A 25299-nucleotide genomic window follows, 5' to 3' on the forward strand; every position below is an offset into this window, starting at 1 on the left:
TATGTGCTCTCTACCAGAAAATCCTAAAGAAGAATGCAATGCCATTCGTTTGTGTCCTGAAGCTTGGATTATGCAGCAACATAAGGATTTGAAACACACCACCGGTGAATGGAAACAAAAAAATTAAGCTTTTGAAGTGACCCAGTCAAAACATGGGCTTACATCTGATTGAGATTCCTTAAACATAACCTTAAACAGTTTGTTTATGCTTGAAAACCCTCCATGTTTTCTGAATAAAAACAATTCTGAAGAGTGGGTCAGAATTCCTCCAAAGCAAAGGGAAAAACTACACTGCAGGTGTAGCATTAAGAACGCATCAGGTAATGACTTCTACCAATTGTATCATCGTGTTTTTCTTCAATGTTTTTTCTTATTTCTCCAAATTCAAGACACTGTATATCAGAAATTCAACTCCCAAGGTTAGATTGCCAACACAAAGTTCTAGTTCAAAGTCTTGATGGAGAACAATAAGCACAAATACCCTGAGGTGTAGTGAACACCATCATGATCTCTGTCAAACTGACCTAACATTCATAATAACAGCATTATCGCTGTTGAAGATTCAGTTCATTTTCTGTTTATATATTTAGCTCTACGTCATAACAACTGTCATCTCACAATGTCTCATTTCTGTCTGCCGCTTATTTACGTTCCAGCTCATTGAAACGTCGCGGCAAAATGTCGAGGAAAAGCACCGAGTTTTTTAAATGGACTAACAATGAGGTGGAGCTGTTGCTGCGAGTAACACAAAAGTACAAAGTTGCAAAAGCGAGTGAGAGTTAAAGAATGTGAAGAACAGCTCTCTGCAGCGTGTACAGGCTGATGTTAATCTTTTTAGGGCTGTCAAAATTGAGAGCAATCAAAACAACTGCTGTATAATGCCCTCCGCTACCTTTGTTTAAATGGTCACATGACTGCATCACATGACTAAAATGCGTCATTGTTTTAGAAAGTCTGCGTTTTCGAGTGTCCACACTGCGACGGGACAGCTCCGTTTTGAAATGTGTGTGTTTTCGAGAGCGTTTTCAAACCGCTGCATTTTTCCATGGGGAAAAACGTCGTCTCAGTGTGGACAGGAGGCCAAAACGGAGAGAAGACGATGCAAAACGCATTAGTGTGGACGTAGCTTAATTCAGTGATGCTCTAGGAGTAAGCACTTGATAGTAGATAGGAATAACTGCCTTTCACAGAAGGAGGCAAGAAGCTGAAGGCTTAGCTTCCACTGTATTTTTGGAAACTTTGGGAAGTATGCCTGCACTCTGAGAGTGAATTCCTCTGTTGAACAACCAACAGAACAGAGTCGAGATTCTAGTTGTGGTGAAAATGAAGACGGAGGCCTCTGAGTGCCCGGGGAGAAATGGAAATGGGGGTAAGGGTTGTATGAATGACTGTCTAACAGGTAGGATGACAGGAGAGCACTGAGATTTAAAGCACGCAGAACAGAGCCTGACTGGTTTGCAGAACATGGATAAGAAAGTGTTTGGACCAGAGTATTGATGTCAATATTAAGGCTACGTCCACACGTACACGGGTATTGTTGAAAACGGAGATTTTCCGTTTTTGTTTTAAAAAGTAATCCCGTCCACGCGTAAACGCAAAAATGAAGGAAAACGCTGCTAGGAACATGTCAAAGCAACATGTGGCGATATATTCCTAAGCATGTAGAAATGCTGGCCAATCAGAAGTCTAGAAGCCTCGGTGAGCGATAGTAAACAAAGATGGCGCATAGAAGCAGAACCGAGTGGTATGTGTGGAGGGACAGTAACTGTGTGTGTATGTGTGAGCATTTAAACACTGCAGAGAGTACAAGTAACAGTAACAGTATTGTAGAAATGCATTTCACCGAAACGTGGCGCACAGTGTGACGTCAAAAAATGCGCACACCTTTGACGCTGCGTTTTCTCCGTTTTCCTCGTCCACACGTAAATGCAAAAATGGAGTTTTCAAAAATATCCACCCTGGCCGGCGTTTTTAAAAATCTCCGTTTTCAGTGACCAAAAACGCCGTTTACGTGTGGACGAAAGGCGCAAACGCATAGAAAAATCTGCGTTTTCAAAAATACCCGGGTACGTGTGGACGTAGCCTAAGTTTGACAGATAAAAAAACAAACAAGTGATGTAAAGAATAGACAGGTGGTTGACAGATCTTCCTTACTGAACTTAAGCATAAGATTAAATATTAAGAACAAACAGGAATCTTCAGCCAAAGAGAATTAGTAAAGTCAGCAATTGACGGCTCATTGTCGCTGGCCTTCATCTCTTAGGTGATGCATAGGATTGAGGTTGGTGTTTGTGCTGGCCACTCAGACAGGGGTAAAAAGGACCATCCTGGGGGCTCAGTCCTTGAACACTAATCCCAAAAAATGACCCTGACACGCATTTGCAGATATACACACATACACACCACCACTACAATCCTGCACCCCTCCTCCTCCATTTCTGGCTCTCATCATTGAGGTGAAAAACTTCTAATGGAGTCTAGGCTCCTTTGCTTTGAGAAACAGTGGGATGGGGGAAGGGTGGAAGAGGCGGGGAGCCTGAGCTCCACCTATTCAAGCAGCCCAGGCTAAGTTTTCTGGAAGCACACAGGACTAGATGGAAATTAGTTTAATTTCAAAATAAAGGTGTCAGGATTTCCAGTTCAATCCTGTTATATTTGTCATAGTTGTGTAACTTCTGTGCATATTCCCATTATTTAGCAATGAATAGCCAGGGTGTGTAAACTTGCTGAGGGCTTTGGGGGAACCCATATGGAAAAGAAATAGTAAAAACTTATATGATTTACTCATGAAAGTGGCCACTTTCTCATTACTTTCATACATTGTTTTAGTAAGTATCCAAAACATACAAGTTTCATTTATATAATTTTCCAAGGGGTCTTATATCTGTTTTCACTCTTGTATGCTTTTCATACAAGTTTCACACAAGACAGATACAAACTTTATAAGATTTATATATATCTTTTCCATATGGGAAAGCTGTTCACTCTCATATAAGATTACACCAGTAAATGTCATCTTTTTATGTAATAAGATGATAGTTCCACACCCATGTTGTCTGTTACATCAACCTTGCACTGGCTAAGACTTCGAATGAGTTCAAATGTGATGAAAAGCTGTTTTTGTTAAAAAAACAACAACAACAACAACTCCAGGATGCATCTTGGTTTTGTTTTATTTCAGGTTGTGGTATTTGGTTAGACGTTCACACAGAAAATCCCCACTGAATGACACCTTAGTCTCACTTTTACTGTTGTTGGTCCATCAGCCAGTCACAGAAAAGTGCCCACTGCAGGTGTTTCTGTGTTTGTTATACTATATTTTGGTATCTTTGGTATTTTTTCATGGTTCTCCCATTCGGGGCGAACACTGCTGTTTCTCCCTTACCTATTTAGGCCCACTTGTCAACAAATTAGCATTCAACCAATATAAGTGTCATCCACATTGAGAACCATGCAGGTGCATCTGCAGTGGGTGAAAACCTGTCTGTACACAGTCTGTGTCAAAATTCATACACAGATGGACACAATTACAGAACTAAAAATGATCCACTAGAAGGGTCCAGTTGCAGACGTCACCATGCACACTACCATCACAGCCACAGCTGTGAACATGACTAACTTTTTATTACTTCTGTTGTTTGGGTTTAGATTAGATTGTATGTATATGTTCCATAAATAGCCAGAATCTATAGTGGGAATATTCTTTACTTCACCAACGTCTGGGCAAGATCACCTAAAAAATATTTTCCAAACTGACAAATCTCAGAACCGTGGGTAGTAACAGACCTTGTCATACAGCTTCACTTTAAATTCAACATTCATTTTATTTTTGTAGCACATACAGAGCGAGGAGGGTGTGTACATATCTGCACATACATTAACTCTGAGCAGCACTTTACAAACACGGCTCTCCCAAAGCACACACGTTTTTAATACTATTTGTTCAGCATAAATAGACAGAGGGCATAGACAGGAAAGCTGGGAGAGAGAGAGGTTAGGACATGCAGCAAAGGGCCTGCTGCTCTCCGGCCGGCCCTCGAACCTGGGCCTGCTGCTCTCCGGCCATATGGCACATGGCTCACCCACTGAGCTACACCGGTGTCCCAGCAAACACGGATTCTAACAGAAAATGAAACAGGTTATTTGTAATGAACTGTTTCTGGAGATGTACTGCAGAGCTTGTTTGGCAGTGAGTGAATGACACTGATACAGACCAAATCCTCAAAACAAGGTAGGATTTTGATCAAATAGCACTTGAATACAAATTATACCAGCTGACTGTTAAAAACCTTGAAAACTGTCCACTACAATAAGTCTGTGCTTTATGTGTTTTCTTGGGTTTCTGTTGGTTCTTCCTCTTTTTGGTATCATTCCCTTATTTAAGCCAACTTTTAGCCTGCTCAGTATTCTACCTGTGCAGATCATTGTTGCCATCAAGCCGTCCACTGCAAGTTTTTGGGAGTATTTCATGCTTGTGCATCTTCGTAAGCCTCAGCTTTGGTACAATTTCTAAGGTCCCTCTCTGTGTGTTGTCAATAGTATTAACGGATCCCAACTCAGAACCATAACTCCCATATAACTTGTTTCTGCAGTCAGGACCTCTACTTACACTTATTGTGGTGATACTTTTGCATGTCCTGTGTTTGTATATTCTGGGCAGCTTACTTTAAGGATATATGACAGAAAATGCTGTACAATCATTTCATTTTTTCCAGGGCGTTCCACTTTCTGTTAGCTTATGACTCATGCAAAGACGCCCTGCTTTAAAGCCTCAAACTGAGCCTTTTCACCATCTTCCTCTTGGTATTTTCAAATTATATCCAAAAGAAAAACCAAATGCTCATGAACTTAATGTTGTATCCAATGTAAACTAGATATAAAGTCTGATAATACCATCAGTAAAGCGGCTAAGGTCACAGAGCAAAGGAGCTGAGGGCCATTGTCCCATAGATTTAAAAACAGCAGGATGTTGTTTTGTCAGCAAGAGGCTCACCCCCTGCTCGCCTTTAGAAAGAATGCACATTTAAGTTCTCCACTGGCTTTGGTTTTCAGACCTGGATGCTTTGTCTATCTTTGAAGCTGTTTATGATAGTAAGCAAGCAAAACGAGCACACGCCAGGGATATGAAGCCTTCTACAGGGAGCTAGTTAACTTCCTGGATAGATAGTTATATAATTAGTAAGGGAATCCACACAGATTCGGGTCAAATCAAGTGAAAATGTGAATAAAGGCTATTTTAAAAAGAATCTGAAGCAGTACTCGTGTGATTTTTATAGGACTCAGCTTTAGATGGATGGAATGTGTAACTAAATTCTGCAACTAAGTAGGAGGATCACCCATGATTTTCTCGCGTGTTTTTGCATGTCAGGATCTTTCTGGCTTCAAGCGTTTATTTTGAAATAGTAGGCGGAAGTCGTGCATGTTGTATGTTGGGACATTGATCCTTGTGTCTCGCTGGGTCAGTCAGCCTCTGCAGCCTACAACTAGCACTTACAAAGGGAAAACACAGGCTCCGCACTGTAATCTCGGACGTCTCCCTCCGGTTGCATAGGACGCTTGGTCGGACCGCGGAAGGGGCCGGCACATCCCCTCTATTCTGCCCGGGAATCGGATCGTTCTGTCACGCTCGGAAGAGGCTCGGAAAGGCCGGCGATGCGAGAACAGCTTCGGAAGTGAGTGCTGAAGGCTGGGGTCTGTCTCTGCTGGTGATAAGTAGTCTGATTATGATGGGAATCGTGCTGGTCGTAATGCAGTAAACCTGTTCAACGCTGGCTGTGTGGCCGAGGGAGAGACATCCCCCACACTGCACACTATTTCATCCTTACTGCCGAAAATGCGCAAACATAGACTCCGCAATTTTTAAATGGCAGAGAGGTTGCATGCAGGATTTGTTTTAAATAGGTCTGCTGCCTCACTGTGTGCTCTTCTCTCCCGGCGTATAAAACGCGCTTCAAACGACTGCCCGCTATAATGATCGGATTATTTGGACGTGCAGAAAACGCCGCGTATGCTCTTGTGATGACAGAGCATACGCAATATAAAGCGATCGATATTTTTCAACAAAAGACGGGAAATCGGCTCTGTTATGTTGTCTTAAAGAGCGAACCGACCGTTGTTCTTCGGGTCTGGTTTTGGTCTTTCGGGATGGTTGCAGAGGAGCCAGCCCAGGTGTGCAGGCGGCCGCTTCTTGCTGGCTGAATCGTGCATTTCCTAAATCTAAATCCTTCCTTTGCAGGCTGCTCTTCCTCTGGGCACTTGCTGCCATATTGGAATAAAAGGGAACACACGGAGCTTCAGAGCCCCAGGCTGGGATCGGCGTGGGCTGTTTTTATTTATCCGCATGTGTTTGAACTTCACAAGACTGTGTTTTCTTTTCAATTTCTGTGTGTGTGTGTGTAAGCGAGCGAGCCTTGAAAAGCAGCAGGCTAATGGATCGCTGTGCATTCCTTCACACGCACAGACGTAGTCACCGCCTTTGCCAGCGAGGCTGCTCCTGTTTGGATCCGTGCGGGATTTTTTTCTTTCGCACACTGACTGCTGCAGTTTTACCGCGATTTCGATGCACTGCACTGTTGTCTATGCAGCCAACCAAGAGCTTCCAATTAGTTTAGTGATCTCTATGCAACTTCATTTAGATGAGAGCAGAGGATGCTGATGCAGACTTTTGGCCACAGTGTGAATGCAGGTGTGTGCCTATTGTGTGTTTGTGTTCATCGACTTAGTCCCGTTTATGGATGAGAAGCCACACATGGTGAATTGGCTTTGGGGCGTACTGCGTGCAGACTTTGTATTAAGCCTAGATAACCTCTTCTTTCTAGGAGAAAATGACACTTGTGTCTCAGCTTGTGCTGCAACAGAGCGTTGGAAACAAAGTCAGATCTGCCTGATATGAACAAAGCACAGATTCTTTAGGTCACTGTATTGTGGCATGTACCAAACAACAGGTAAGCATGACTCCATTTCTAAATGATCAGATTGTAAAGTATCAGACAACATGCATTGATCAGTCTGTCTGTGATAGGTTAATACGAGCTCCAATAATTAAAGGGACTTTTCCTCAAAGCCTTTTCACTTTGAGCATTTTTTACTACATTCAATCTTTCACATTAACATTACTATAGTGCTTTATTTTATGTTCTTAAGCACTCTAATTATCACTCCAGTGGAATCATTAAGGGCATGCAGATGGGCAACATAACAGTAATAGAACTAATGTTTATGTTACTTTCTGAGGAAAGACAAAGGCAAAGGACAAAAGCAAGCCAGTGTTTTTTACCCGACTATAGAATAACTGTTTTTCAATGTGTAGCGGAAGGTTCAAAAGTCCAGTATTGTGAGAATGCTTGAGCAGTTTAGTCATGAGTTGAAACGTCAACACGTCAAAGTCAAACTTAAACTATGAGTTAATAAACAGCACAGGATTCCTCGTGGCATCAGGTAACTGCAGTTCAGAGCACCAGTTTTAGTGCACTGGCACTGGCAGTGTAAATGTGCACCAGTGTGGACTGTGATGTTGTCTTAAAAGACAGAAGGGGCAAAAAAGAAACTTTGTTTGTTATTGTCTGCTCGCCATCATCATTTATCCGACTTGAAGTTTATGTAACGCCAGCCGTATCATTTTTATAGATTGCAAAATTTTGAATCCATCCGTCCTCCTCTGGATCCTTATCCCAGCTGTCTTAGGGCGAGAGGCAGGTTACACCCTGGATAGGTGGCCAATCTAGAGAGACAGACAACCACTCACGGCTGGGCCATTTAACCAAACCCCACTAACTGCATGTCTTTGGCCTGTGGGAGGAAGAACCCGATGGCGGACTTGAACTTCGGACCTTCTTGCTGTGAGGCAACAGTGCTATCCACCGTGCCACCATGCTGCCTGAAATGTGATTTGAGATTTTTAAAAATTATTATTATTATTTTTTTTTTAATGAAACCAAGTTAGCATTTTTGAAAAACACCAAAAGTTTCTGTAAGTGCAGGGATAACCTGAATCCCTGCACTTTGTGGTTCTCTTTTGCAAACAGCTCTCCCTTATTTTCAGTAGTTTTAAATGTGGATTTCACACATTTGGACGTACTTTAAAGGTAGCAACAAATATACATATATAAAAAACTTTTTTTGCTTTCACTTTCAGCAATAGGCAGAGGAAGATGTTGCCATAAACGAGTGTGAAGTGACTCTCATGCCTCTTTGCAGAAACATGGAAAATGCTTGTCATTGCTGCAATAAGTTATTCAACTGCCTGCTTACTGCAATTCATAGCATTATTTCTTTGCACATGTATGTGTACGTGGTGTATGACCTCACATCTTGTGTCATTGTGGACGAATTACTGGATTTCATTCCAACATTAAGAGATGCAGAGTGAGGTAATGCTTGACATTTCCTGGAAATCCCCAGTTTTGGGAAACAGTTGGATCAAATGCATCCATTCTCTTCATCTGTCAACAGTGACGTAAAGAGTTGGCGTCAGACATTTATTGAAATATATTCTTAACAACCACATTAGAAAAAAAATGACTGATGTCTAGATGATTGGTTCAACACTGAAGCCAGCCAGCTTGCACATGCTGAAGATGGGGTGCATGCAAAATGGTGAAGCACAGTCTTTACATGTTCTTCAATTACTCTCTTCTTAGATGCTTCAATTAAGTATTAGAGGTACAATACCATTACCAAAAAGATTGTTACACTGCATAAATGCAAAGAAAAAACCATAAAACATAAATAAAAATGATTTGCAAATCTCAGAAACCAACATTTTATTCATAATATAACGTAGAAAACATGTAAGAGATGTATCTAAACGGTCTTGCATAACTCTTCCCACCGACTCACATCAGGTGTTAAACTAGCGTCCTTTAAGAGTTGCTTCAGCTTCCATCTTTAAGGAACATTTTTTTGTTCCCCACAAGCTAAAGTTCTGCCATTAAGCCATGTTATTACAACAGCTCTGCTTTCTGTTAGAATTGTAAGATTGTTATAAAACACCAAACTCTGCATTTCCCACCAAAAATGATGCTGTAGCATAGAAGCAAAAGTAATTTGCCCCAAAAATAATTTTAGACAACACTCCTGTGTTTTTTTTAAATACTTTATTTTGCAGTCACATTAATACAAGTAGTGTCAAAATGAACCTTAGAATAAATCAGTTTCAGATTTGACCAGCCCTTCCTACAGCTTAAGGTATCACATGCTCAAAGCTAAACATTTATGTAGACTGTGATCGCAGATTCCTGTTTTTTAGTTATATAAAATACCTTAATTAGGAATTACACTTTAGGTATATAGTTAAATAAGAAGCCCAAGTACATAAAAATACAAGACTTATGTTACCTAAATGAACAAATAGATAGTAGCTTTTCATTACGTTCTTAAATATCGCAGCATGTACTACAAAAATACGACTGAACTCCAAGTTTGTATAAATATGATTGTTAGTTTAAATCATTAGCATTAGCTGCTCAGTGTACAGTCATTTGTTTTTGACAGTTAACAATACATTATCAGTGCTTTGTCCTGTGGCAATGATATATTTTTCTTGAGGGACAGAGTAGCTTTGAAAGAGCACAAAGAGCCAAAAGTGGATAAGTTTGGTTCCCTTAAGCCACTGTTGATTGTTTTGTTCTTAATTCCATTAATTCTATTCATCACAGTAGTAAGATTTTGGATGTTGTAGACGTATTGAAACGTGTCAGGAGGAAACAGGTGCAGAATGTTACCTTCTTCTTTAACACCCATCGCTGCTTTCCTATAGCGAACTACAGCTGCTCTGCACAGATGGGCGTAAAAACACAATCTGGTCTTTAAGTGATGACGTATGAAGCCTTCTTCCAGGTCCAAACTACTCTGTGTTTATTAAGCCTGTTGTGTTTTTAACATGTTTTAATGCTTTGTGTCTCGTTCTATTTAGTCTGAGCAAGCCCCTAAAAACAGTCAGTGATCACTCTCTCGGTTTTTATTACCACTGTTCATTTTAACGCTCAGTTTTTAAAACCTTGCAGTGTAACTACAGCCCATGCAGCAGTATATTAACCTCGTATTGTGGATGGATTATCTCAGTTGTTCTCCTGACTGAAGTTTGGTCCGTTCACAGCATCCTGCCATGTGATCGCATTTGTCTCTAACCATCGGGAACCCTCACATTAACTTTTACCAAGTGGAAAAAAGTTAGCGTTCATCCTCCAGCTTCACTCTGCTAATGTGGTTATATTATGCTAACTGTAGCTAGCCACCATGTAGCACATCATTATCTACCAGCTAGCCCAACTTCAGTAACCCTACAAACGTCACTGCTGTTTAGCTTTCTGTCCTCGTTTATGTTGGAAGTGATAGCAGAGCTGTACGTTTGAATTTTTTCAGAAATCTCTCAGTCAGAACATGCTATATCATGTTTAGATTGAAGCTAGCGAGCTAACTTCCTGCTAACTTCTAACGTTGTTAAATTTAATAAATTCTGTTTTCATGGATGCCTGGATGTTAAACTTAATTGTTACACCTGGTAAAGCAGCAACGCTGATCATTTTATTACAGATGAAAGAATTTAGACAGTTTTTAACTCTCAGTGATGCTGCAGTGTTCGTTTGGCTTTGGGAAATGAACTTGAGTTTGGACCTGGAAACGGATAATGACGTCAGACTTAAAGACCAGATAGGTTCAAAGACACAGGAGCAGGAAGGGCTTGATAGCTTCTTGCTAATAACGGCAACTTTGCTTTCAGTGCATGTATACCCTTCAATTGCACCACTGAGTTCCCCCCTTTGACACCGTTTTCCTGCCTAATGAGTTCGCAACCTGAGGTGGAAAGTGACCACTGAACCACCTTATAGTGCTGCTTGTTCAGACCATGAATTGAAGTAACTTCAGTGTTATATTAGCAGGATATCAGCAGTTGATTGGTGGTTCTAAATTTAGCATAGGTGAGCGTGGATGTCTATATGTGTCCGTGATAGTTTAGTGTTTATGTGCCCGGCGTCTACTCAGATTCTCGTTCAAGAACATCTGTGATAACCTGAATTGGAGACGTAGTTTAGTTGGATGGAGTATCTGTTGTCTGGTGAACAGCAAAGTACTGTCCATAATAAAACTGCTGTAATATATTTTCATGTGAGACTTGGTTGTGGGCAGCTGGAATTATTTAATTGGAAACCCCTTTTTATTTTTACTTTCCACTACTTGTTTGCTGGTGAGCAGCAGGTATAAGCTGCTGCAAGTTACCAGCCTTTGATCTTAAATTTATATATATATCGTAATATAATATATGATAGTAATAATTTACAGTGTAAGGATGCTGCACATTTGTGGATGAAATACTCCAGACTCTGTCATGCTTATTACAGACATGTATGTGACTGAGGTCCTGTTTATTCAGTGTTTGAGGACGTTTGAGTAGCTCTAGTACCCTTCCACTCATTATTTGGAGTGGGTGTGTGGAGGATCCTGTCTGTGCTAGAGAGACAAACAAAGGCAATGCAGCAAAAAAACATAATTATGGATTATTATTTGTAAATGTTTCTCAGGTAGAGGCTAACTGCAGGTGCACTTTGTGAATTTTCAGGTTGTGTGCTGATTTAACAGACTCTCGGATTATGTCTGTGCACTGTATTTAAAACAGCTACATTTTATAGCTGATTATTTTTGCTCTCTGTGCAGTTTGGGGAAAATTTTGCTTTTTAAAAATTATTCTGTAAAATTTGGGGCAATTTATTTTTTTATTTCACCGTACTATTAATTTTCCTCCCTCTGTGTCTCAACCCGAAGCAAACCTGTTGTTGGGTTGTGACCATGAGCCTTATAACTGATTACAGTTCCTAGTTTCCACACAGCCATAAGAAGATTCCTACTGTTCCTACACTGTGGTGGAAACTTTAGTTATCTGTATCTACATACATGTGTACTTCAGTAATTACTGATTGGATACATTAGTGAATGGTACATACCAATGTTCATTTATTGTTTATTATTTATTATTGCAACCAGCACGGACTAAACCGAGCAGAGAAGAACAGCAGAAGCTCCTCTGCAAGGGTGTAGTTTTTCAGGCTCCCCAGAAAGTTTAGTTGCTGCTGTGCCCTCTTGGTCTGTGCAGTGTTAGTTTAACAGAATACATCATCGTCCATGAAGTCAGAGACCCTCTGTACATAATGCCCGTTGACGTATATGGGCTGAGGCTCAGATGTGCTTCACCTGAAGTCCACTGTTATTTCCTTCAGTTTTGCGGTGTTGAGGACCAGCTTGTTATTGCTGGATCATGACGCCAGGTCTTCCACCTCATTCTTGTAGGTAGACTCATCTCTCCAGTGATGAGCCCGACCACTGCTGTGTCATCTACAAACTTCACAAAGGAATTGCTGAGGAGGGGGTGCAGTCATGGGTGTAGAGAGTGCACAGTAGGGGGCTCAGCACACATCCCTGTGGGAGCCGAGGTTGAGATTGAGTGTTGGGAGAGGCGGGGCCTTACTTTGAATCTCTGTGGGTGGTCTCTGATGAAGTCCTTAAATCCAGATGGCGAAGACTGATTAGTTTTGTTAGCAGTCTGTTAGAGATGACTGTGTGCTGAATGTCGAGCTAAAGCCAATGAAAATAAGTCTGGCACGGCCGTCCTTGTGTTCCAGACAGACCACAGTTGTGTCCAGAAATTGTGGGAGTCACCTGTGGGTGGAAGACCTTGAATGATGCGACTTCTGAACAGTTTCTAAACACTTCATAATGACTGGAGTGAGAGCCACTGGATGGATATCATTCAGGCATGTTTGAGGACTTCAAGCAGAATGGGACGATGCTAAGAACAGGATGAATACTTTTGTAAAGGCGCCTGTGAGTTGGTCTACACAGAACTCAGCACCTCACTACTGACACATTCAGGTCCTGCTGCTTTTCTGGGGTTCACTGCTGCTAATATCAGGTCATGCTCCTCCACTGTAAAGATGTAGCAGGTGTTGGCCGGAGGTGTGGGGTTTTTTGTTGTTGTTGTTGTTTTTGTTTGCAGGCGAATAAGCAGTTCAGCTTCTTTGCCAACACAGCATTACCATCAGGTCTGGGCTTTCAACGATCATTAAAAATGACGGAGCCGATTATTAGCCCCTCCCTCATTTATCCGCGACACCTTAAAGGCCGGTCCGTGAAAATATTGTCGGGCATAAACCGTCCGTGGCGCAAAAAAGGTTGGAGACCGCTGATTAAGAGGACCCGAGGGAAGCTCGGAAAGCTAAGCAGAAGTTATTTGGAGAGGAGAGTGACTGCTGTTGGTTGAAAAGAGAGGTTAAAAAAAAAACTTCAGTGGTGTTGCACACTATTTTATATTATTTTTTAAAGTCATTGTTAACCCTTTAAATCCGGTCAGAGCAGCACGCTCCGTTTTGTGTAACTATTTTTAAATCCCTGTAGAACCTGAACCGTGTAAGCTAGCGCAATAATTTGTTTTGCATATGAAACTTACATCTTATGCCATCAGCTTGTCCTCGGTCACGGTTTCCTTCCACATAAATTGCATAAAAAGCGCTTGCAGGAACAAAAACATAATATTCCAGAAACACGCTTTGCCGATCCGATCAGCTGTTCGTAACACTTCCCACAGTGAAACAGACGTCAGCACGAACGATCGCATGTCCGCCATTTCCTGGCCGAAACCGGAAGTGACGTCATTTTCGCGGAAAATGTAGTTTTTTTAACTTGTAGGCCTTAAAAGCCTATACTGGTCATGTTTGACTTTTCTGAATAGTTTCTGGGAAGCTTAGAACTCAAATTGCACTGCTGGAAATAGTTTATTTTGATGCACCTGCTGTTTTCTTTGCAAATTTGCATCATAGGATTGTTTTTTCGTTTTTCCTGCAGTATATAAAAATTGCTGTATCTCCAAAATAAAACTATGAAGACACTCAAAATAAGTTTCCTGTTGTTGTAAACTATTTTTGCAACTTTTTTGTATTTAAAGTTTTGAGGGATAAACCCTTAAATTTCTCCAAGTAGAAATATATGTAAAAAAACCAAAAACGATTTTCAATTTTTTTTTGTAGTTTATTGCACTTTTTTGCAATTAATGTAGTTACTATGGACTTAATGCATACATATTATTAAAATATGGGCTATAACAGTTGTATAGCAACTTGAAATGCTCCCATAAATGGCACTACAACATGTAAAAATATAATATAAGCTCTGGCGGACTTGGTTCTATAGCAGGTCTTAAAGGGTTAAATAAATATTGTCAAATAATCGAGATCTCAATTTCAGTGAAAATAATCGTGATTATCATTTTTGCCATAATCGAGCAGCCCTAAGGTCTGGGTTTTTAGTGATATTTTGGCCGCACCATCCTCAAGTTATTGCTGCAGAGGTTGTCCTCAATTGTATTTGTATAATCCAGCTTGCCCTGTCTCATTCCCATTTCCGGGTTTGCCTGGACTGTACTGCACACCTCAGCAGGCCTGAAAGCAGTGTTTTTGTTTCTCAGCAAGGTCCTGACCGTTTTTGTCATTCAATATATTTGGTGGGCATACACAGTTAGTGCTTGGACTGACACATACACGCACGCCTTCATACACCAAATGACTTTTTTTGCACAGTACTCAGTCTTTTGCACATTTCTGTTGCGTCTGCACGGTCTTGTGTCTGTATCATGCTGTTGCACTGTCTTTGTTTTGGGGTTTTTTGTGCAATTTGTGTTGATTGTCTGTTATATGTCATATGTAGCACCATGGTCTTGGAGGACCGTTGTGTCTCTTCACTGTGTGCTGTGCCGCTGCACAAGGTTGTGACATGCTTGATGTAGAAGAGTACGGATGCAGTGTCCTCATCCAGGTCCTGAGATTCATCGATACTCCAGTCTGTATTCTCAAAACAGTTTTGCAGCTGAGAGGAGGAACCATCAGGCAACGTTTTAACAGTTTTTGAAGTAGAGGGCAGCGGTTTTCTTTACTTTGGTCCAACTGGCCCAGGTGAGCTGTTTGTATGGCCCTGTATATGCTTAATCTTTGGACTTTATCCAGTGTGTTTTTCCCGTGTGTAACAGTTAAAATGCTGATGGAATTTGGGGCGCACTAAAAGACTGATGTTCCCAGCTATTATGTGTGCTGCTTCTGGGTATATTCAGCTACTAATGGCAACATGTAGGAGGCTAAGGACCAAGTTAGCTTTAGTATTTGTCAAATACTCAGCTATCCTGATCACTGCTGTGATCCCACAGTGGAGGACAAGGGGTCTGCATTTAACTGTCAAATATTCTAAGTGTGGAGGGCAGCGACTGACTGCAGTCTTAAGTATTATTGGCTGATTTTTCATGAATATAAATGCAGATATCTCCACGTCATTGTTTTCGTGAGTTCTGGTTTCAGTTTAAGCGGTGTAGGATATGACTCGTTAGCTTCACAACTGCATCAGGTAATGCAGGATAAAGATTATCAAAGCGCAACAGTCCTCAGTGAGTCTATTGTCTTCCAACTGTAGCCTCAGCTCATCCGTTTTGTTCACAACAAACCTGGCATTTGTGAGGAAAAGGCTAATGACCGGAGTTTTGTGCGGTCTTTTCCTTAGCCTTTCCTACACACTGCAGCTTTGTTTCTGCTCCCTGTCCTGCCGCGAGCACCTCCTAGTGTTCTGAGGCATTGTGAACTATGAACCCAGTGTTCTGGCTGGTATGTTGTAGGAGTGAAGAAATGCCATTGTGAAAGTTTGTTTGCTCTGTGAACCTAATAACAGGTGGTTTTGTCAGATGCACGTGAGGTTTGCTGGACAGACTGTTAATGAAATTCTAGAAAAGCTGTACAGACATTGCACCACATCTCAGATCACGTTGAATGTCGTCCCTCAGATTGTGACAGGAAGATGTGTTGACAGTTTGGCTATAGAAGTCATGCTGTGCAAACCTGTGAGGAAAATGGCAATGATGGCGTGATGTACGCTCTCAGGTACTGCAGGCTTCTCTACTTAAGTCTGCTGTTTGGACTTCAGTAGAAGAATATCATGTCATCAAATAAGACCTCCAACCCTCGATAGCTGTGATTTAGTTACAGGTAGGTTTATGACAGAGATCCCCAAGAACTCACACACGTTCTTGCACTTGTTGCCACATAGTGCTACGTAACCTAGCTGCCTGTCATGTTAGCATGTGAAATATAAATTGTCCCAAGATATTATATCAAATGTTATTTCTTGTGTGACAGCCACAAGTCGCTTATTTGTACATATCGTATTGATTCTGCTAAGAACACGTGGAGCTGAATCACAGTTGGTCTTTTAGCTGGTAAATGGATCGGTTCCCAGTCCTGGCCCATCATGATCGGTCTGAAGAGCCCAGATGGTCCAGTCAATAAATTTGTGCAATTTCTCAAAGCAATGGTAAAGTGCAAAAGAAAAGAAATGTATAAATGAAACAAATTAAGTTATATAATAATAGTTTATGCATACAAATACAACATAAATGTACATTTTTCAGTTTATTTGATGAACAATTTTTGTAGTCAATTATTTTACTTAATGAAATCTTTCCCTCCATCGATGTTCTTACCACGTTAATTACACCCTCTGTCTTTCTCGCTGAGTGGTTGGGGCTGCTGTCCCTCCCCCTGCATTTCTCCACAGCTCGCTTAACTGATGACTAGTATCCAGCGACCTGTTACTACTTGTTGCTGGTACTACTGTTGACGGTGCTAACAGCTAACGTCTTAGTTAATTTAACACATATTGGTGGGACAATTTGTAGTTTTCCTCTTCTTGTTCTCGCCTAGTTTTTCAGCTCCTCTGTTTTCTTTCTTTATCAAACAAAACTGTTTTCTACAAGGTGCACAAGTGTGCAAGGACTGTAGGGGGGGTGGTTGGAGGAGCTGGGGATCGACGCTGTCATGAACCGCAGTTCGTGCACACAAGCGGGATCCAAAAACAGACTCAATGCGAGCAAGTACACATTTTATTGTTTTAACAAAAGCTGACCCGGAACAACCAAGGAAGCAAAATGGCAGAACTGAAGGAAACCGGGAAGACAAATTACACAGAGAAGCCGTAATCAGGACCGTGGGAGGCTGCAAGAGAAGGAGGAGAAGATTACTACTGAGCAGGGAGAATGAGGGACGTTACTAAACAGGGCTGTAGCAATTCTTACGATCAGAGCCGGACCGTGGGGCTCGAGATGGGGGAAGCGTGTCCGTGGAAAGCGAATCAGAGGAGGCAGGGACGAGGGCGGATGGTGCACTTAGAGATCCGAGCAGGCAGGAGGACGGGCAGATGGCAGATACAAAACGTAGCAACCTGGGCACACGGAGGCAGAGTTAACACAGTTCATGTAACACTTAGATATATACAAAGCTTTGCAGGGAGCCTAGTAACCACTGAGGGTGACTAACGGACTGGCGTGGAGCAGCCGTCAGCGCAGGGTTAAATAGTCCTCCTGGCGCCTGGAATGGGATGCAGGCGTGATGGCCCAGCCCGGGGGTGTGGCCACCGGGCATCCCACACACTCCTCAGACACAGAGCCACGGACCATGACAGAGTCAGTGACTGTTTACTGGTTATCGTTAAAAGTATTTAAAACTGAAAGGATCAGTTTAAAAACGGATCACAGTGTCATTAAAAAATGAAAAGTAATGAGTTAAATGAATGTAATCATGAGCATGGATGGAGAGATGGAAGCTTTGTGTTAACTTTGGGATAAGATCACACATTCCTAATATTCCTGCAGAATATAGCACCATGTAAACTTGCATGAGAAGGACCTGACTTAAGTTTGTCCATTTATGTTCCTGCTCAGCCCAGCTGCTCATTTCTGACCAGGTGTCATTGGTAGCCTCCATTTCTTTTGTCTTTATCTGAATTTTGTCGGCCCGTTTCTTTGTGTCTGGCGATCACATTGAGCTCTGTGACACTGAAAAGGTTGCATGGCCAGTTTTTCATTTCACCAAGTATGAAAGTTTCAGATAAACGTTGAATTAGTTCATTATTATACCCTTCAGAAGGCAGATACAGTGATGGACATGCAAATCCTTTAGATATCATATTGTTCTTCTTCTACACACCACACATATCACTCATTGTTTTCTGAAGTCACACAAATGTGCGTCAGTCTGTTTATCTTCAGCACACAAACACACACAGAGCAGAGCCTCTTTGAAGTGGCAGTCACGAGGGGCGAATGACACAGCAACCATTTAGCTCGTTCTGGCTGTGTCGTCCTTTCCTGACACAGCGGAGATGAAGATGCTGCGCTTTGTTCTTTTTGAATATTATGATAGCGAGAGGAGTCTAAATTCATGTTTTTAATTTTGTTCAAATGAATCCAACTCATTTACTGAGGTTTATTTTTTGTTCCTCTCAAAGGATTTCCCATCTTCTTGCATGTAAATGTACCACTCACAGCACTATTTAACTATATACACACTGCTATATGTCTTTATTACTGGGCTCAGTCAGATTTATTTAGGCTTCGTCATCTGCTTGGTGCACATGAAGAAGCAGAAGATGAGTTTCACCTGGAAAACGTGCTTTGGTTGGGCGACCGTGCAGGCTTAAAAAAGCACACTCCTTACTTTTCCAATGAAAAGGCTTTTACAGTGAAATAAAAACATTATGTGGGACAGTGTTGTCTGTGAACCTGTTCTGTCACAGTGGCTTTGACAACACGACATCAAAACCAAACGAGCGCGATCATCATTTTTTGTGTTCAAGACTGCGTGTCTCCATACTTGGATTAAAAGAACTTGTGGGTGTAATTGTTACTTACTGAATACTGTATTATGCATAAACCTTGAAATCACTGCTCTTTACATGTAGCCTCTGAATATAGGCTGGTACGTCAGCCTAACCAACACTTCTTTGTGATGGCTGATGTGCATTTCACTCATGTGTTGCCTCTCTGTCCCCTTCTAGCCATCAGACCCAGACAACATGCTGGGACCATCCCAAGATGGCTGAGCTCTACCAGTCTTTGGGTGAGAAACTTCCTGCTTATGGACGTTTTTGCTCTTTTTGACTAAAGTCTTTGAAACAGGTGCCACATGATCCACATACTGGAGAAGATGGAAAAAGATGCTTGGTCATTGGGGGTCGTCTGATTCTCTGTGTTACTGTAGGATTTCTGCCGTACTAAGCACCTTCGAGGTGGCTGTTATAGACATAGAACTGAACTGAAGAAGCACTACTGGCTGAAGTGAAAACACTGATAAAACTAATGCTCTCTTCCTCGTATTCCTTTCTCTAGCCGATCTGAACAATGTTCGGTTCTCAGCCTACCGCACAGCCATGAAGCTCAGACGCTTGCAGAAGGCTCTCTGCTGTAAGTACACTTTCTGTCTGTACACTTCTCCTGCATCTGTGTCACACAGGGACTTTGCCTCTGGGTTTAAGTCCTTTCCTCCCAACACAAGTGTGTCTGTTGTTGTGTTGATACCCTCCCACACCTCCTTCTCTTTCTGCTCTCTCTGAATTTTGTCTTGACCTTCTCTGCACTATTACTCTTTTACTCTCTGACTCGGCCTGTGTGTCCATGTGAGTGTTTATTCTACAGAATGCAAGCTGTTTGTAATTTAAGTGTATCAGAATCAGAATACTTTATTAATCCCTCAGGGAATTATGTGGGTTACAGTTGCTCCAGTGCAGTAACAGACTAGACTATCTGTTACAGATTTACAAATTTAATAAATAGCACGATATATACAAATCGCTCAATAATAAACATCAAGGATTAACAGAGGTGATTATAAATATCAAGAATATTGACAGCAACATGACTGAGTAGAAAAGAGAGAGTGCAAGAGGGTGTAGCTATTGCAGTGTTCACAGTGTGTTAGGTGGAGCAGTTGTACAGGGAGCCACAGGCAGGAATGACTTCCTGTGTCAGTCAGTGGTGCATCATGGGTAGTCTCAGTCTCTCACTGAACGAGCTCCTGTGGCTAGCCAGCACGTCATGGAGTGGGTGGGAGGTGTTACCCAACGTTGTCTTTATCTTGGACAACATCCGCCTCTCCAACACCACCTTAAGGGAGTCCAGCTCCATCCCCACAACATTACCGGCCTTGCAGATCAGTTTATTTAGTCTGTTGGCATCTGTAACCCTCAACCTGCTGTCCCAGCATGCAACAGCATAGAGGATCGCACTGGCCACAACAGACTCATAGAAAATCCTGAGCATTGTCCGACAGATGTTGAAGGACCTCAGTCGCCTCAGAAAAAAGAGACACCCCTGGCTCTTCCTGTAAAGTGCTGTGGTGTTTTTAGCCCAGTCCAGTTTATTGTCCAAGTGTACTCCAAGGTATTTACAGTCCTCCACAATGTCCACATCCACCCCCTGGATTGATACAGCTGAATTAGTGTAGCTGGTATTGTTGTCACCTCTGGCAAGGCGAGATACATTCACCGAACTTTAGAGCCTAAGCACAGTTGTACATTTCACGAGTATTCATGTCAATAAATATTGATGGGATGCTAGCTTAAAAAAACAGATTGCATGTTTGTGACAGTGAGCTGACCCACAGCGCGTAATCATGTGTCAACACCATGTGCTAACAGAGCATGGCGACAGCTACAGAAGATTGGAGCCATTTCTGGCTATAGTTGCAAATTGCAGTCAAGTGAACTAACATGACTGAAGCAGTCCAGTGACCACAATGATACAATGAATGGTTTCCTTTCTCACTCGCATTCTCATGGTCAGTGTGACACATGTTTTTAAAGCTTTTACTATGTTTATAATAGCATAATGCTGGGGTCGCAACCCCGGGCACTCGTGCCGCAGCATGCGAAGGGTTAACTGATGTCACGACACGCAGAAAGTGGATTTTTTTTTAAAAATGGCCGGGCCACCACTGGTGCACATCGCAAATTAGCTCGCGTAGACACATTAGTTGTGCCGCTTCTTAATGACGGTCTCTTAGCCAACAACCCCAACTGCCACATTCAACTTGTAACTGGCTAAAACTTAGCCTACCGGTGAGAGCGACGTTGCTAGCTCACAGTTTTTTCAAGCGATGTTGAAATTTCCACATTCCGACTCTTCAAAAGCTTCAGCAGCTGTCCGCTCAGCGCAGCATCAGCACCACGGAGATACACGGATACATCCGTAGACTCGAGACAGATCAAACCAGAAGCTTTAATGAGCAGCTGGATTTGTCTCTCTTTAACCTGCTGGACACAGAGGACATCGAAATGCAGCTGATTGAACTGAAAAGCTCGACTCTGTCAAAGTTTGCAGAACTACGAAGCAGCTGGAATCCACAGCTGTGTGTGTTCATGGAGCTGCACCTGCTGGACGTCACTACCTGACAGGTTTAACTGTCTTCAGAACATTCAGAGGCCTTATTGACAGTATTTGGCTCTACATGTCTGTGTGAGCAGGTTTTCTCTCACATGAGTCCTCAGGCAGCCTCTGAATGCTGGACACTGGGAGACCTGTGTCTCTGAGTGGGAGCCCAGGATCACATTAACATGTGTGTCTCTGTATTAACAAACATGTCATATTGGCCCAGTTTATTTTTCTTCACATTGTTGTGATAAACAGCGTGGCTCACTGTGAACTCTTATTAAACAGTAAACAGATACATAGCTCGTGCCTTGCTGCTAGCTGTTTTGTATGCATTCCACACCAAGTGCAGCGCTGTGTAGCAGGTTTGAGCCACTGCTCATTTCTTTCTTCTTTCCTCATTTCTTTATCTTTTGCTTCCAAGGAGCCAAACCTTCTTGTATTTTTTTAAAGTGGGTTTGAGATGTAATTTTTCAGGCTTTCTGGGATCTTGCAAAGTTTTCTTTCTAAATTGGCATGTGTATCTTCTCCCCCTTTTTAGTCCATCTGCACTTTTCACCTGTATTTGCTTTGGTGTTGTTTGCTGAGCCAGGTTGAAGACACACAGATTAATTTTTCAAACCTAACCCAAGGGTCAACGAAGATTGTTCACACATAACAGACTTGTTGAGACAAATAACAGTGATCTATCTTTACTATTTTTAGGTACTTTCTTACTAGCATCAGCAGCAACTGGTTAATTCTGTCAAACATGCCAAAGTTAACAGTTTGACTGGTATAATCACCAACAGGGTGATTCCCAAAGAGCTGTTGGCTTAAAATGTCAGTTGCTCAAAAACACAATTTGTTTCAATTCTTTAGTTGAAGTGACAAAAAGTACCAACGATAACAATGTTAGAAATACACAAAATAGTGTTTTTGCACCAACAAGGTGATTTGAAAGCAACAACTGGCCTAAATTCTGACATATCTCAGCATGATCAGCATCATCCCAAACACACTGCTAATGCAGTAAAACCATAGATAGAAAAACACTCGATAAAGATGCTAATGGGACACCTTACCGTTGCTCGAGACAGGCAGCAGTCTCCAGGAAACGTTGGACATGGAGGTCTGAGCCCATAGATGTGTGTGTACTGACTAACCGTGCCCCTGCCTGTGTGTCTTGTGTTTAGTGGACCTGTTGAGCATGCCGGCAGCTTGTGAGATATTTGACCAGCACGGTTTGAAGCAGAACGAGCAGCTGCTGGACATCTCTCAGCTGGTCGCCTGTCTCACGAGCCTCTACCAGCGACTTGAGCAGAACCACTCCCACTTGGTCAGTGTCCCGCTCTGCGTTGACATGTGCCTCAACTGGCTGCTTAACGTCTACGACACGTACGTGCAGCACCCTGAGCGAGCGCTTAAACACGTAGTGTTTCTCGGATGATTCAGATCCAGCGTGCTCTAAACCGTCTCTTTTTGTTGGTTGGCAGCGGTCGCACCGGAAAGATCAGATCTCTGTCATTCAAAACTGGCATCATCTCACTCTGCAAGGCTCATTTGGAGGATAAATACAGATGTAAGTCAATGTGCAATGTTTTTCTGCCATTGTTGTGTCCTAATAATAAGTACTTGCTTATATTTCATCTCACAAATAAAATCATAAAAAAGGAAAATCCTTGTGTGGACTTTCTCTCCTTTTTCCGACCTCTCGTATTTTCTCTGCCTCGTCCTCTCTAGTCCTGTTCCGGCAGGTTGCCAGTGCAACGGGATTCTGTGACCAGCGTCGACTGGGGCTCCTTCTGCACGACTCCATTCAGATCCCCCGACAACTTGGCGAGGTCGCCTCCTTCGGCGGCTCCAACATTGAGCCCTCCGTCCGCAGCTGCTTTCAGTTTGTACGTTTCGTGAGTCTTGCCTCATTCACACATTCACACAGCGCTTTTTACTATGCTTTAAGTGCTCAATACCACTTAATACCACAGTAACATTCACACACATTCACACTACAATGGATGCATGGGAGAGCAACTTGGGGTAGTATCTTGTCCAGGGATATTTGGCATTCAGACTGGTGAAGCCAGGGATCGAATCACCAACCTGATTAGCAGATGGCTGCTCGTCCTGCTCTACAGCCATCGCAAATGTGTGGGTGTAGCTCAGGATTACAACCCATTCCAAGCTCTCTATGTACTGTTATGAGCTAATCTGAAGGTCACATGTAATTTTGAGGTTTTTAGCTGTTGACTGCAGAAAGTTGGCGACCTCTGCACACTAACGCGCCTCAATGTCAGCTGACCCTCCTCGACCATATCATGGCTGAGTTGCTGTCGTTTCCAATTTTCTTTTCTTCCTTTACATTTGTTGTGACCTTGCCTTTGACGTTGGATAAAAATGTAATCAGCTCGAGCTGTTATGGGATCACACAAAATTTGAAAATGAAATCTTGAAACTTGTGGACGCTTACGGAAGAGGATTAGGGCCACTTTTCTTTTCTTCTTTTCCAGATTTCTGAGAAAAAACTGTAACACCGTAACCTGTCATGTTGTTATTTCAGGCCAACAACAAGCCTGAGCTTGAGGCCACCATGTTCCTGGACTGGATGCGCCTGGAGCCTCAGTCCATGGTGTGGCTACCTGTCCTTCATCGTGTCGCTGCTGCAGAGACCGCCAAACACCAGGCCAAGTGCAACATCTGCAAGGAATGTCCAATCATCGGCTTCAGGTCGGTGCATTTTAACAGTTGCTGCAGTATTGCAATCTGTTTTACAATGCAAAGAATTCTCATAGTATTAAAGACTCATGTGTGTATATAGACTAAGAATGCCATGACTGTGAGTCTTGGCATTCTTAGTCTCAGGTCCAGAACCTGCTCACATCAGCAAATCTGAAATACTAAAAATATTCAAATGGTTTCATTTAAGACCCAAAACCTTACAAGTTGCATTCATCCAAACACAATTCTATAAATCTTGGGCTGCCCTGTACAAAGTAAATGTAAATAGAATAAAATTAGTTTCAAATAGAAAACATATAAAATGTCCAAACTGAGAAATGTTTAAGAAAAATCTTAGTTCATTTTGGATCTGATGGCAGCTCCGTGTCTCCGAGTTGGGACAGCATCATCCGCTCCTAAATGTCTGGAAGCTAAAGAGACCAGTTTGAAGAAGTACTTATTTGAGAAAATAACTATGGAGTATAGATTACAATCAAGTGCAGAAAGTTACACTTGGTAAGATTTCTTGAAATAAAAAATAATATCTAGACTTTACATAAGTGACAAATATCTTAAAACAAGCGTTGAAGCGCTCAGTTTGAGACGGATAAACCTGAAACTAGTCTGTCAGTGCTTCTTCTTTCTTGCTTTGAGAGGAAATATCTCAAGGAGAAAATATCCCCCCCCACTATACTGCCCACGTGTTACTTTTCATTCGACAAAAGTCCAAGTGGGAGGTCTGGGAACAAGGTTTCACAGCTAAAAATGGCTGTAAGATCCAATGTCATCTCAAATAGTGTCCCTACAGGTTTTATTTAACCTTGTGTGCATGTGAAGTAACTAATTTTGGGATATAGAAAGTAAGTAAGAAATAAGAGACATATTCTACATAGCAAAGGTTTAGACCTATAAGCACGGTGCTGATGCTGTTGGAGGCTAACCCTGACTTTTGTCAGGAGCGGTGATCAATTTAAACAGACTTCCAAAGGCAGAGAATAAATGTGTCACTGGGGCCATGGGCTGAAAGAATTTGAACTTCTCTCACCTCGGAGAGAGCAGAGCTATAAATTACCTCCTTGTATTGATCCCCTTGCCTTCTCTTTTTTTCCCACTGGCTTCTTCATCTCCTCTGCTCTCTTTCATTTACACTTGTTTTTCTCTCCTGTTCTTTCCCCCCAGATATCGGAGCCTAAAACATTTCAACTATGACATCTGTCAAAGCTGCTTTTTCTCTGGCCGTGTTGCAAAGGGGCACAAGATGCAGTACCCCATGGTCGAGTACTGCACCCCGGTATGTGAAGAAGTAATCTGTTCTGATACGGCATGTGTGTGTCTGCTTCTTCCTACGGAGGTAACGATGTCATCTTTGTGTCCTACCT

The 25299-nt window shown here is 42.1% G+C and overlaps 1 protein-coding gene across 4 annotated transcripts in view; it reads left to right on the forward strand.

The window, feature by feature from the left end:
* The window catches only part of dmd (dystrophin), a 305560-nt gene that overhangs the window by 258847 nt on the left and 21414 nt on the right, over positions 1-25299 (forward strand). For all 4 annotated transcript variants that reach the window (XM_085348560.1, XM_085348556.1, XM_085348558.1 and 1 more), the window contains 7 exons: positions 18856-18917; positions 19187-19261; positions 22399-22600; positions 22699-22784; positions 22946-23103; positions 23763-23929; positions 25100-25211. In XM_085348560.1, coding sequence (XP_085204686.1) covers positions 18856-18917; positions 19187-19261; positions 22399-22600; positions 22699-22784; positions 22946-23103; positions 23763-23929; positions 25100-25211 — 862 coding nt within the window. The remainder of the gene's footprint in view (positions 1-18855; positions 18918-19186; positions 19262-22398; positions 22601-22698; positions 22785-22945; positions 23104-23762; positions 23930-25099; positions 25212-25299) is intronic.

Source organism: Diplotaxodon limnothrissa, linkage group LG23 (assembly GCF_057381915.1).
Source record: "Diplotaxodon limnothrissa isolate DT_005_m linkage group LG23, D_limnothrissa_male_GT1.1, whole genome shotgun sequence".
Taxonomy (NCBI): Eukaryota; Metazoa; Chordata; class Actinopteri; order Cichliformes; family Cichlidae; genus Diplotaxodon; species Diplotaxodon limnothrissa.